Source organism: Ascaphus truei, chromosome 3 (assembly GCF_040206685.1).
Source record: "Ascaphus truei isolate aAscTru1 chromosome 3, aAscTru1.hap1, whole genome shotgun sequence".
NCBI classification, from domain to species: domain Eukaryota; kingdom Metazoa; phylum Chordata; class Amphibia; order Anura; family Ascaphidae; genus Ascaphus; species Ascaphus truei.
The window spans coordinates 87,710,965-87,725,294 of NC_134485.1; the positions used below are offsets into that span (position 1 = coordinate 87,710,965).

The window sequence follows — 14,330 nt, forward strand, 5'->3', positions numbered from 1 at the left end:
CAATAATAATAAAAAAAAAAAACAATTTTCTGAATTTGTGTTTCGCAGATTTGACCTTGAAGGTTAAGAACAAGGACACTGAGGCCCAGATCCACAAAAGGCGGCTAAGCTTTAGCACTTTGCTTTAGCCTTTACCCCCAGTCGCATGAATAGAAGTAAAGGCGAGCTAAAGCTCAGCCCCCCTTTTGTGAATCTGGACATAAGGGGGGTCATTCTGTATACTCCAAAGCAGCCCATTGACTTCAATGGGGATTTTCAGCTGAGAACTGCCCAAACAGCGGCTTTGGAGTTAATTTATGCCACAGCGGCTGTTTTCGGCCAAAAAGCCCCAACAGGGAGTTTCATCCAAAACTGTCCCGAGCGGCTACTATGGTCCAGATTTATGAAAGGAGAAACTCTAATTATTATTTAAATTATTATTATATTATTAATTGCTTCCGCTGGGATTCCTTGTCTTTGATAAATATGGTGCTGTTCTTTGCGCTGATTTTTGCCCCCGTTTTGCAGCCGGGAGACTTTAGTAAATAGACCCGTCAACAACATCTAACGAGAAGCGGCCCAGGACTTCTCTGTGCTTTATCGCACCGAAGGAAGGCAGGCTAATAAACTTCACAGGCAACCGCTCCATTTGCCTTGAAAACACGCCCTGGGAAGAAACGTATTTATTTATTTTTTTATTACACCCTGGACAAAGGAAATTGTTTTATAACCATGCTACGTGCAGCTGCTTGGCAGTGATGATAAAAGGGAGCGTATGGGTTGAGGGAGAGAGGGAGGTTTCATACAATTCCCAACTTTACAGAGACCTACAGAGCTCTGCTCACTAATCACTGTCCCCCAGGGGAAGAGTAGAGCTGTGTTATGGGAACCAGTATCTTGTCAGGGTGACCTGTGTAAAAGTGGCAGGATCAGTAGATAGGATGTAATTTCAGAGGTGTGTGTGTGTGTGTGTGTGTGTGTGTGTGTGTGTGTGTGTGTGTGTGTGTGTGTGTGTGTGTGTGTGTGTGTGTGTGTATATGTATATACAGTATCTCTATATCTATATCGTCATTGCAGAGGTAAAAGTAATTAACTACTTTCTTGGAGTACTGAGAAAAGGGCAATTAAATGTTCTTTTTGGCAGGAAAAAATCTATTTAAAAAGGAAGGTATTTTGATATGACAAGTTCTGAAAATTAGGTGTCTTTAATGGGGTTTTCAATAGAAATATCAAGACATTCCAAGTCAGGGAGTGGATTTATGGTAGTGCGTTTTATGCCAAAAAGGTACTTATCTGGTACTATTGGCACCAACCTAATGTCAGAATTCCCGTGCGCAACTCGCGATGCATAGAAATCTATGAGGTCACTTGTGCTAAACATGAGCAAGGCTCTCCTCCAGTCAGATTCCCTTTCCCTGAGCTAAGCTTGGTAGGCCTGTTACTGTTTTATGATTAGCATACACCCCCCAAAAATATTTTGCCAGTGTTTAGTGATGTTCACCATTAGTGTATATCAGGGCTCTTCAACCAGCTCTCCAAAGGGGTCCGGTTAGAAAACAATTAGGAGCAGAAGGGCCACAGGCTTCTTATAATGCCATTTTAGATGGATTTTAAAGACGTGAAAATGATCATATTTCAACATTTTGCAAAGCATGCGCAACATCTGAGCCATATACCGTATATTTACATGACCTTAACTTACAAGTGCGTTTCAGTGTGGAAAAAGTGCACTTTGGTCCTGCTAATTTCATACTAGTTGCTTCGGCAGCTGAGTCCAAGGGCCATATCAAGGCTATGAGGCCCGCTTCCCCGCAGTTAAAGAGACTCTCTGTATATTACTGCCGCATGCTCACTCTCTGTAAGATAGAAACATAAATTGCTCTTTTGTTTTTTTAGAGCATCGCCATTGCCCTGTGCTGGATTTATTTCACTCATGTACCCTTTGTGTAGGGCTGTACACACACACATACATGATGTAACTAAACTCCATTGGTGTTTTGATAATCATTCAATATATTTTTACACGCAAAGTGCGGACCGTGAACACAAATATTAATGGGCACGATAAGTCCCTGCTACAAAGAGCTGACGCTCTGTTTGTCCCCGTGGCTCTGGGAGATAAAGTGACTTGCCCAAAGTCACAAGGAGCTCACCTAATGTTAGGTCATTCCTGCTCACGATTTTTTTTTTGTTGTTGAGAATTTAAAGGCTTGTTTTGTGGCTAGTTTTGAGAGGACTATATTACGTCAAGGTTGGAGCCTCATCACACATCAGAAAATCACTCCGCCACTGAAGCCACTGCCAGCACAACCAGATCTTTATTCTCCCTACTGGCTGGCAGGCGTACAATAGTCATAGACCGAGCTATTCGTGATTAACTCTCTTTGTGCCACGGCGGTGCTGCAGCCTTTTTGCTCTGCACTGCAAGGATTTAAAGAGAACCACTGCTGGGGAAAATGCAGGCAAGCAAACGTGAAATGGGAAACGCAAACCTGGGAACATCTATGAAGCCTTGCTATTAATATTATCTTTTATGAGGCCAACCTATTCTGCAGCGAAGTACAATCTGGGGTTAATGACAGGAGCAAAACATAAAATACATACAACTTAAAACACAGTTAAACAAGAGGTAATGAGGGCCCTGCCCCGGGAAGCATGTGAACCCCAATATGACAGAAAACATAGTTATAGAGGCTATTAAATCTTACAGTGTTGCTGCACATTCTCAGTTGTGCTCTACTACACAACCATATCACGGCCAGATGGGCCTATAATTATAAATATATATATATATATATATATATAAATGGAGAGTCCCCGGACACCGGTGGCACCCCTCGGGTTCGGAGATATATATATATCTATATCTCCGAACCTGAGGGGTGCCACCGGTGTCCGGGGACTCTCCGTTTAGAGATGCGTCAAGTCCAGGATGGACTGAGCGTCCACCAGGCAAACTTGGGAACCAAGATGCTCCGGAAGCCAATAGATAATCCACCACATGCTTATTTTTGTTTTTTGGTGACCTCGGTGGGCGTGTCTATAGTTTTTTTTGTTTTGTTTTTTTGGGGTGTGTGTGTCTAAAACGGTACCAAAAAAAACAAACCATACAAGTATCTCCGGGAAATCAGGCTTGTCCCTGAACACCGGAGGAATACTGGTCAACTGCAAGGATAAGATGAGAAGAAAGGAAACCAGCTGGGGTTGCTGTTTTAATTGGCATGATTTTCATGATTCATGCTTTGCAGTATCTCACTTATCTGGAGTCAGTGTCCTTTATTTTTATCTGTGGTCTCTGGGACATCACTGGAAAATCTCTCCCTGAAACCAGCACTATTCCACCAAAAACGTCCTTTCTCTTTTTTTTTTTTTTTTTTTTTTTTTTAAAGCAAAACCAACATATGCCACTGATTTGGGTCATTGGCAGCTGACATCTCACGAAACTTGCCACCTACCTCCCATGTACATTCTGGGGGGATTGTTTTCAGTGTTGGGATTGTTCTTGGCTTTCCCTTCGCATTATGGAGTCCTGGTCACTCGAAAGGCTAGATCTCCCTTGAGCCTGGCACTCATTTTCATACTGCAGGGGAGGCCAACTCCGGTCCTCAAGGACCACCAACAGGTCAGGTTTGCAGGATATCCCTGCTTCAGCACAGGTGGCTGAGTCGAAGACTGACATACAGCCACCTGTGCTGAAGCAGGGATATCCTGCAGACCTGACCTGTTGGTGTCCCTTGAGGACTGGAGTTGGCCACCTCTGTCCTACAGGCTCAGTGAGACATGATGCCACTCTATGGCTAGCACCAGCTCCTGCCTTAACCCCTCACCACGTGTGGCAGCCACGGTTGGGTTAATAGAAAACCTTCAAAAAAGGAGCTGCAATCCAACATGCCTCCTAAGGCCCGGACCGTGGTGCCTTCGCCCGCGCGGAGGCTGGTCAGTGAGCGGGTGCTTACCTGGCCGTGCGGGGCGTGCTGAGGGGCGTCACGGATCTAGTTCGTCCTCATTGTGCGAACCGCTCACGTGACCGGCCTGTCGCGCCAAGAAATCAGTTTGAACTGATTTCTTGCGCAACGCGCGCCCCCCCCCCCCGCTTCCGCCCGCACGCGCCCATACGCCGCATGCACGCAAACACTGCCTTAAGGCAGTCTGTTCGCTCAGCGTGCGGTCGCGTCCACATGGTCTGCTGTACCATGGCCCCAGCCTAAGCATCTCCACCCACCGTTGTGGCTTAAAGAATACATTAAAAAAAATACTGTGCCTGCCTTTAAAAATTCTATATTTCTTTAACATTGATGTATTACCACATTTTAGGAAACATGATACCACGAGTAGAAAGCAGAAGAGAGAGAGAAGCGTCCTAAAGTAAATGATTCTTCCTTTCAATAAAAATGTAAGCCATTAGCCAATAACAAATTAAAAGTAGTGGTACTCTGGGTCTGTAGATAAAAATAATAGTGATGCTATTACCTTACACAGCTAGAAACTACACTTTTACTAAGTGGGCAAAGCATGGGACCACATTTTCAGACAGCCTATGATATGGTTAGATGATGTATTTATGCAATAAGAACATAAAGTGATATTTTTTTTTAAATAGAACGGTAGCTAGTACCCTAACGATGGGGAACCATTGAAAGGGTTAATGAGCCTGCCAGTTAAGGGTAGATTATATTTGGCCTAGTTGGTGACCATAGTGCAATAGTAAAACTGGAGAGGAGTATGATTTTTTTTTATTATTATTTATAAACTTACTATTTTCTCTCGTTATTAAATAATTAGGAACTTTTTTTTTTAACGTGTGCCCGCCAAATCCATTTCCTTCCAAAAACCTGTTGCCGCTCGTTTAACAGGATTAGTCTGACCTCACACAGTACTACCAATTTTTTTAAATTTTATTTCTTTTATTATTATTCCTCTTCGCCTGCTGAGCCTGGCGAGGGAGGGGAAAAAAACCAAGAGCGTAAAAATGCGGGTTTTTAGAAAAGCTGACAGGCCCGAGGGATCCTCCCCGTGTGCCTTAGATCTGTGACTCCCCGGGATAGCTTGTTGAGCTTCTGTGAGAATGTGCCACGGGTGTGTAAGAATTTGGGCTCCCGGCCAAGGCACAAACTGCCTGTAATCGTTAACTCTGCTCTGCAAAGAGTTCAAACAGCACTAAAGGGGCCGACAGTTAATACAAGATGGAAACGGAGAGAGAGGCAGGTCACTGCTGCAAGGGAGCGAAAATCTCAGCTCTCTCTTCATGCCTTTTTAAAAAAAAATGTACACAGCTTCTGATCTGAAACTTGCTATTAGAGAGGGTTGGGGGTCCTTACAATATATCTGATCTCAGACGCGTTATTAGAGGGGGTTGGGGTTCCTTAGAATGCATCTGATCTCAGACGCGTTATTAGAGGGGGTTGGGGGTCCTTACAATGCATCTGTTCCCAGATGCGCTATTAGAGAAGGTTGGGGGTCCTTACAATGCATCTGATCTCAGACGCGCTATTAGAGAGGGTTGAAAAAAAGGATAGAAACCACTGGCCTTAGCCCTTAATCTATATCGGTTGGAAGGGTGGATCGGTGGCCGCATTGGTGCATGGGAAATTGCATACGAAAGCAGCCCGACCGGCCGAATTGGGAGAATATAGAATAAGCCCCTAAGTCTTTCTCTCTGCTTATTTGTTTCTCAGCTTATTTTTCTCTCTGTGTGTGTGTGTGTGTGTGTGTGTGTGTGTGTGTATATATATATATAAATATAAATTGTTAGTCCAATAAAAAAGGTATCACCTAATACTGAAGAACTCATTAATTCTGCACTATCGCAACTGGACTAACACGGCTATTTTCTGCTTTATATATATATACAGTGGTTGACAAATCACCAAAAAATCTACTCGCCACACAAAAAAATCTACTCGCCACCTAGTACCAAACGTGTGCTGCTTGGGCCAATATTTACTCGCCCGGGGGTTAAATCCACTCGCCCGGGGCGAGCAAATGTATAGGTCTGTCGAACACTGAATATATATATATGTATATGTATCAGTACCGTGTTAGCCGAGCTTCAATAATCAAAAAATAAATAGATGATACCGTTCTGTGACTAATTGCTTGCTTCATTCATTGTAACGTCGCCGGAAGAAGAGATCAGTGTATCTCGAAAGCTCGCACAAATAAAAGCATTTCGTTAGCCACAGAATGGTATCATCTATTTATTTTTTGATTATTTGTATATATATATATATATATATATAAATAAATATTGTGTGTGTGTGTGTATGTATATATATCTATAGAGAGAGAGAGAGAACTTGTATTCAAAAATAAACATAGCACAAACTATTTGAATACAAGTTTTCTTACTTACCTTTGAGTGCTGTCTTGTGTCTGCTCCTGCTGGAGTGGATTACTTTTCTCTTACTATTGGTATAGGACATGCACCGCAAACTGTTTATGGTATATGTATATATATATATATATATATATATATATATATATATATATATATATATATATATATATATATATATATATATATATATATTGTTGGTTGTTTAGGTCTCTTTGCTCTTTGTTTTCTCTCTAGCTGGCTTCTATTCATTAGGCTATGAAACCATCTTCCCAGTACGGGAGAAGAGATCCGCTCCATTCAAATGAGCTACTCGTATCCAATAAAGGGAGGTGGCTTCACTGCCTCCTTTCTTTATGGGTTATATATCCAAGTCTCCCAGCAACAACAACATTGTCGGGAAAAGTGGTAGCAAAAAACAGTAACCACATGAAAGCAATCCAAATGACATTGAAAGCAACGTTCTGTTCTGCTTCAGAACTCTGCAAACTTCCAACAGAATAACAGCAGAGAGACAAATATCACAGTGGCTCGTATGAAACTAAAGAAGAGAGCAATTTCAGTTCAAATTGCAGCGATCCGGGCAGCATCTGCTGGGCTTTTGCAGTGAGATCAAAGCACTCTGGCATTGTTCCCCTTCTCGAGGTTAAGGTCCCCAAATCCGGAACTTCAAAACGCACAACCGATTCCACGAAATTAGCCACACAAACTGGTTTTGTCATGGGGCCAACAAGCGGGCCCTACTGACATTTGGTCCGCACGCAAGGGTTAGACATATTTAGAAAGCCCCACCAAAACATGTTTGACAGCGGTATTTCTGTGACGTGCAAGACGGTGCGTAGGGATTTTTGTAAAAGCGAATCTCATTATGATTATTTGAATTCTCCAAGCAGGGCTGGGTCTTTGATGCGCCCTGGAGCCGGCTTGCCTGCAGCTTGTCGCGTAACCTCTTTGCAGCCAGAGCCGTGTTTCTCAGAACCCCCCTCCCCCCCTCTGTCAGTGAAAGGGTTAACTTTAATCTACAGCATCTATCCGAGGCTGAATATTATCATTTACTTATAACCCGGGGTGGAATAATCCGTGGCGCTCACGATGTAGCCCGTGGCACCTACGCGCTGACTGGGCTGTCAGTCACGGCCTCAACCGGCAAAAGCTCTCTACAGCTTGCCTGATGCTGGTTTGCAGGCACGCTGACCGGCGAGGACTGACCCCTCAGCCAGTGGCCCGGCGCACAGTACCAATGTGTTGTGCAACGCAGTACCAATCAGGGGGCTGTTTCTCCGAGATGTGCCTCTGATTAACCAAAAGGGTCCTCTATGGAAAAAGACAGTACTGTATGCTGTTATTTTAAAGAAGAAATCCAAGCAGCGTCATTCCCCCCCCCCCTGTTTTAATATATGCAGCATTTGATTTCCTTTATTGAAAACGAGTTGCCTAAACTGCTGATCGACTCGTTCTCCCGTGACCGATCCGCAAATTTCTGCTGCCCGGGGTTCACTAAATGGCTGCCTTTCAGTTTCAATCAATCCTTCAGTCAGTGTGACTCAGCAGCTACAATCAGGGCCGGGGTGATTGGTGTCTGTGCACCGAGCCCCGCGTTTAAACTCTCCCCACGACAATGAAACTGATTGCCGGGGGAGAGCGCGTGGCTTCTGTAACTCTTACCTTCCCCGGCATCTCCTGCTGCATGGTCCCGTCGGCATGGATCCGCAATGTCCAATGGCGTCGCGTTGCCATGACAACATGGCACCGCAATGTCACGTGACGTCACGGAGCCACGATGACTGGACTAAGCAGGGGGAGATGCTGGGAAGAGATGCCGCTCCCGGAGAAGGTAAGGCCGCGTCCGTACTTGGTGCGACGCAAACAAAAGGCCGTGCCTCTGCGAGGCCGGACGCGATTGCCGAGCAGACAAAATAATTAGATTTTGTTGCGCGACGGCCAGGTCACGTGAGCGGTTCAACCAATGAGGGCGAACCAGCTCTGTGACGTCACCGTCACGCCTCCCTGTCGCGTCTCCCCCTAGGCCACAAATCACCTTTGCGGCAGGCGCGCACAACGTCACACGCCCTGTATAGCCTCAGCCTAAGGCTACGCTTACAGTGACTGCGACAGCGACGTCAGGCTGCGGTCGCTGGAAAAATCAAATTGAGATGACTTCCAGCGATCGCGACCATGCCGGCGCGCCACGCTTACTGTAACTTACTGTAAGCGCACGCAACGGCTGCAATGCATTTGTTTGGACGCACCGTCGCGTCGCTGGCACTATAAGCGTAGCCTAAGAGCTGAGGCCCTGCAGCTCTCCCTGCATCGAGCCCCGCAAACATCCCAGCTGGCCCTGGCTACAATGGATCCTGATATTACTAAGGTAACATTATCTATTGTTACAGTTTGCAGCTCAAACTGCTGGGAACATTTTCAACAGATTATCACAAAACAGGAAAGTGGTGCGAAGATCTTGCACTGCTGGGGAGGTGTGCCAAAGAATGCTATAGAAATCAAAGGATGCTCAGTATATTAAAACTCATCAAAAATGGTATTAAGCGTTGAATTAAAAAAATAAAGTTGTAAGTATTATCTAATGCTACAGAACTGATTTATTTAAAAAAAAAAATAATAATAATAACACATGTTGGATATTGCATGGATTGCTCCTTTAATGAATTTAATTGTCCGTGAACAATTTTGTATCACATTAAAATTTTATAGCAAAGGTGACAATTACATTTATGAACACTGCAATTCTGGTAACACGATCATTGTAACTGTAATTGTAACATTTAGTAGCAACAAATAGACATTTAATTTTTATTGGCACTAACAAGTTTTTAAAGAAGCTAGCTCCTGTTAAACAATTGAGTTGCCTAAACTAACAGACAATGGAAATAGGGGATTCCTTTGGGGGGAAAGGGGAACAAATAAAAATATCACTTGTGAACACATTCAAATGTCTCAGGCAGGTCTGCAACCCGACTTTTCCCCATTATCTCTTGGCATACAATGCTTCCACGGCAGCCAGGAATTCTGGGTAATGACATGCAAATGAGCACTCCCAGTGTGTTTGGGGTAAAAAAAAAAACAGAGGTTGGTTTTGACACTGCAGTAATGTATTTGGTTCTGTTTGTCTCTCTCTGTGCAGTTTCACCCACTGTCGCTGTGCAACACAAGCGAGGACGAGCAGACAGAATCTGGGTTCATCGCAATTGTCAAACTGGAGACTCCTGATCGTGACCCCCAGCCGTGCCTGTCCCTGGCCAGCAAGGTACCTTCAGGATATCTTCCTGTACGCGTAATGGAGCCATTGGGTTAGCACAATCCACTGGGGATGTCCCTGTAATTGTATCATGGAACCGTTGCGTTGCCACAATAAGCTGTACAAGGAACTCGGAGCTCTCGAAAACATATCTTTCTCAGTGATTCCTAGAAATCAGGTAGCCAGTCGAATCTATCACATCCCATCAAAAATAAAAATACGGCAGCAATTTTAGCTCCACCCAAAAAGCTAAGAAATAGAAACAGATATATGTGAAGCACACGAAGGAGAAAGGTAAAAGAAGTCATGTTGTGTGCATAAAAAGGTTAGTCGAAAAGCAAAAAAAACCAACCAAAATGAATAAAAAACCTTTGCTTTATCTAATTGTACTCTATTCTGCCATATCAATGGCAGTGTACACAGTACTGTGTGTATGTGCCTTCAACGACTCCCCTGGTGCTTTTCGCTCTCGCTTTTGATCACACAGCTGGCTGCCGACCTCCGACCCCGCACCTGAAGCGCCGGAATGCAATTGGGGGATGGGAGCGAGATCCATCTGTTCACCCTGTCAACTTTGCATATATATTGTGTCCATGGGTGTGCTGTACAGTACTTGCATGCGTGCTCTCGTGTATCTGCTTCCCTTTCAGTGGTCGCTCTGCCCTAAGGAATAGTACTGGTGCGGCGCCTCATTTCTAGAAATGATAAACCTGTTCAAACATTGGGGCACAGATCCGTGGATGAGGAACTAGTGAAACCCAAACCCAAGCTCGCGAACGAACGTGGCAAACGTGAGATTGTTGCATCTGGCAGAGAAGTCACCAAAAGTCACTAGTAACAATTTCCTCACAGAAATGCAACCGATTTGCCAAATATTACCACTTTTGCTGAACTTGCTATGCTTTTAAAGAGAAATGTTAATAAAAAAAAAAATTTTTAATTGGAAATATGCCATTTTTTTTTTTTTTTGCTTTCACACGTCAACATTTTTATTGCAAACAAGAAAAAGACGTCTGACAGCCCCATGGCCTTTGCATCATTACATTGTTGAATAAATTAATGCAAAGTAAGGCAACCTTCGACATCTCTACGGGTCGGATCTTATTTTGGAAAGGCGTATACAACAATTGATGCTGTGAAAACAGAAAGGGAGAGGGTCTTTCTCAAATGAAATCCCTTTAAAGGGAACGTGTTTGAATGTCGGAGAGTGCATTCCTTCTAAACATCACAGGGGCCAGGAACCTAAAGCAGGGGGGCTCAACTCCCGTCCTCGAGACCCTCCAACAGGTCAGGTTTTAAGGCTATCCCAGCTCCAGCACAGGTGACTCAATGGCTCAGCCGAAGATTGAGATATACAGCCACCTGTGCTGAAGCTGGATTTTCTTAAAACCTAACCTGTTGTGGGGGGGGGAGGGGGGGCTCGAGTTCTGGTGTTGAGCACCACTGATCTAAAGGACCTTTTAACACTCTGAGGACGTCACGGCTTTGTGCCTGTTTCTAGGGGAGAGATCGTGGTCACCGCTCTCCAGGAGCAGTGAGCTCATTCAGAGGACTGTCCTCTTCCAGTCACGCCATGGGGGGCTGGGTTGCTACCATGAGTTCGCTACACAAGCTATCACCATGGTTGTGATCCCTAAAGGTGCAGGTCCTCTGGCCGGCAACATGTTGGGTCTTTTTGCTGCCAGTGGCCACCAATGCATTCAGGAGTTAAGTGATGGAGCAAATCGCTGAACAGAGATGACAACCGTCATAGTCCTATGTCAATGAGATTTGTGGGTCTAAACCCATAATAATAATTAATTGAAAGCTCCTTGTTTATTTATTTTTATTTTTTACGAGCGAGGCCCCTTTCAAGTGTATGAGAGGGCTGAAGCTGAAATATCAGTACGACTCTCCGAAAATAAGTAACAGCTGGCAGCATGTTTCAAATGTTTGCTGTAGTATAAAAGCAGGACGGGCAATGGCGGTTTTAACGATTCTCTTTGTAAAGTTTAGGTTTGTAAATAAACGAACAATTGCAGTACTCTGAAACACTTGGGTACCAGCACAATTCAACCATTGGTGATATTGTTTGTTGTGTGTTTCAGGCTCGGCTGGCAGGGGAGAGAGGAGCACGCGCAACACTCTTTGATATTAGCAATGACCGAGAAGCATTTAACCAGGTGCTGTCCTTCAGGCCACATTCAGTCTCAGATGTTTATTATCTGAGGTTATTGGTTCACTTGATGCTGTTGTTGTGTATGACTTATTTTAAAGTAGACCATTCAAGTCTTCTTCTTCTTCTTCTTCCTTTTTTTTTTTTCTTTCTTATTATTTGCTATTATGTTGTCTGGGGAGGACAACCTCAGATATTCATAAACATGCTAAGACACCTATTGCAACATTTGCCACATTTCTGGAAACAAAACCTTCTGCCTAATGTGAGTCAGGTTTGGGACAGAATCTGGAGTCTGAGAAAATACACTGCTCACCCTCGGTGCTCCTTGTGTTAACCCCCCAAAAAGTCAGGGATGGGATTTTGGGACATTTGGATGGAGACCCCTTTGATGCTGTCCTCTTGCCCCTTTCTGTTATTACTATTGCATGTGTAGCTAAAGGCATCTGAGCACTGTCCCATCCATTCAATATAAGGCTGTTTGACCCATGACTGCCGTGGATATATAGAAATCATTTAATTATATATATATATATATATATATATATATATATATATATATATATATATATATATATATATATATATATATATATATATATATATTCTCTGTTCTTTACGTGTGTAACTTCCTCTTGGCACTCTTGTTTTCCCCCTCTTTCCTTTTTGTTTTCTGTACTTCCATGCCCTATTTTATGTTGTGTGTAAAATAAATACATGATATCAGAACCTGTTACAAACCTCTCTAAGGCCGCGCTTACAGTGCCCGCGACATCAGGCTGCGGTTGTGGGAAAAATTAAATTGAGATGACTTCCAGCGATCGCGACCAAACCGTCGCGTTGCGCTGGCTATAAGTGCACGCGACGGCGGCGGCAATGCATGTGTTTTGACGGGATGTCGCTGTCGCCGGCACTATAAGTGCAGACTAAGACCACCACAGATACTACAGCTCTGCATTACATCAACTACTGAATAGTTGCTATAACGCAAATCAGGGTGATTTTTCAAGTCATAAAGACCGGTGCAATTTCCATTATTATTATTATTATTATTATTATTAATGTGGCAGTTTATGAAGTACTAGTTGTGTGTCGTACATATTGTTCTATTTTGTCCATGTTTGCCTCGCTTTTTTTTATGCAAATCCTACAATATACTAAAATGAAGCATCAAAACAGTTTTTAAAAAAATGCCCTTAATAAAATTCAGCCTATAATTTGCACATAATACCAAAACCCGTGTGTTCCTTCACAGTGCTGTAGTGTTTTTGTGCTTTTTTCTTACAACCAGAACCAGAATGGGTTAGCAATGAATTTCAATGAACTGCAGCCTTTCTAATTTTTACAATATACATTCAGTACCTCAGAATGACTGACTCTTGCTTCCTTAAGCAGAAGTGAGAACATCTCAGTCACTTTATTTTAGATGTTATTTGCATGGGGTGACTATGGTTGTCTTGTCCTAGAGATGTTATTTTGCGCTCTCTATAAAAGCTTATTGTGCTACCACTTAGACACAGGATACTGGTATTGAATGACCATTTGATCCAAACTGGTACCTTTTTGTTCTTTTCCTGTAGATCCTTGGGCGTATATATGTACATGTTGAACACGTTTAAGCTCCATTTTAAATAGGGTGAAGGCTCCTAGAATACTACCCTAACTATTTACCCTGAGCCGCCTGGACCGGGATTCTGAATGACAGAAAAATGTTACGCCTCTGTTTTTCTTCCCCCAGTTGCAACAGCCGTCCGGCCTACCTCAGCCCGTAGTGTTAATCTGGGGCTCTGACGCTGAGCGGCTGATGGACGTTGTCAACAATAACCGAGAGGCTCACGTGAAGATCGAGGTGCCGGAGCAGCCCAAGAGGGTGAGGCAGGGTTCTGGAGGGAGAGGGGACCTGTTTGTTGTGTATGTTGGGGAGTGATTATCCCAGTTGATCCTTCACTGTCAGAGATGGAACACTGATACTAAACAGAAATCCTTTCTCACATACAGCTTGACTATGACATCTGGATTCTTCTGACGGTGGTTGGTCTCGTCTTAGTCATCGTGTTATGTGCAGTTGTGCGACTTCGCTGCAAGCCGATCCCAACACCGGTAATGGTCACCTTCTTAAGAGTATAAGAAAATGAAGTGGATTCAGCTGTGAATCATAGATTAAGAATTGTGTTATACCTTTTCTCCCCCTAATGTAGTTGCCATATTGTGGCCTATTACCAACTTAGTAAGGGAGAGAGAGATAAGTATGACTAAAGTTGGTAAACTCCAGCTAATGCTTTTTACAAATCATAACCTTTTAAAAACTTTTTAAGAATTATTAAAATTTATTGTAGGTTATAATTCTTTTTAGGTTACCAACAGTAGTGTTATTTATACATTTATATTATAGTGTACAAGACCTTGCAGGTCTCAAGTGCGCTCACTAGAAGTAAAGACCTGAAGTTTTGAAAATTCTAATGTTGGTATCAGAACCTTGAGTCTATTACAACACATTTACATTTTCTCTGCAGCAGCAACGTATGTGTTAACTCTCCTCCTAGATATAGGACAAGAAGTAACGGTGTCAGGGGCAAATAACTACTCGTCTTCTATGCCACTTGCTTCTT

General features: G+C 43.4%; 1 protein-coding gene across 2 annotated transcripts in view; it reads left to right on the forward strand.

Annotated features, from left to right (window-relative positions):
• Positions 1–14,330, forward strand: part of RNF43 (ring finger protein 43) — a 40,596-nt gene that overhangs the window by 12,391 nt on the left and 13,875 nt on the right. For both annotated transcript variants that reach the window (XM_075594540.1, XM_075594539.1), the window contains exons 2-5: positions 9,453–9,575; positions 11,654–11,728; positions 13,460–13,591; positions 13,720–13,821. In XM_075594540.1, coding sequence (XP_075450655.1) covers positions 9,453–9,575; positions 11,654–11,728; positions 13,460–13,591; positions 13,720–13,821 — 432 coding nt within the window. The remainder of the gene's footprint in view (positions 1–9,452; positions 9,576–11,653; positions 11,729–13,459; positions 13,592–13,719; positions 13,822–14,330) is intronic.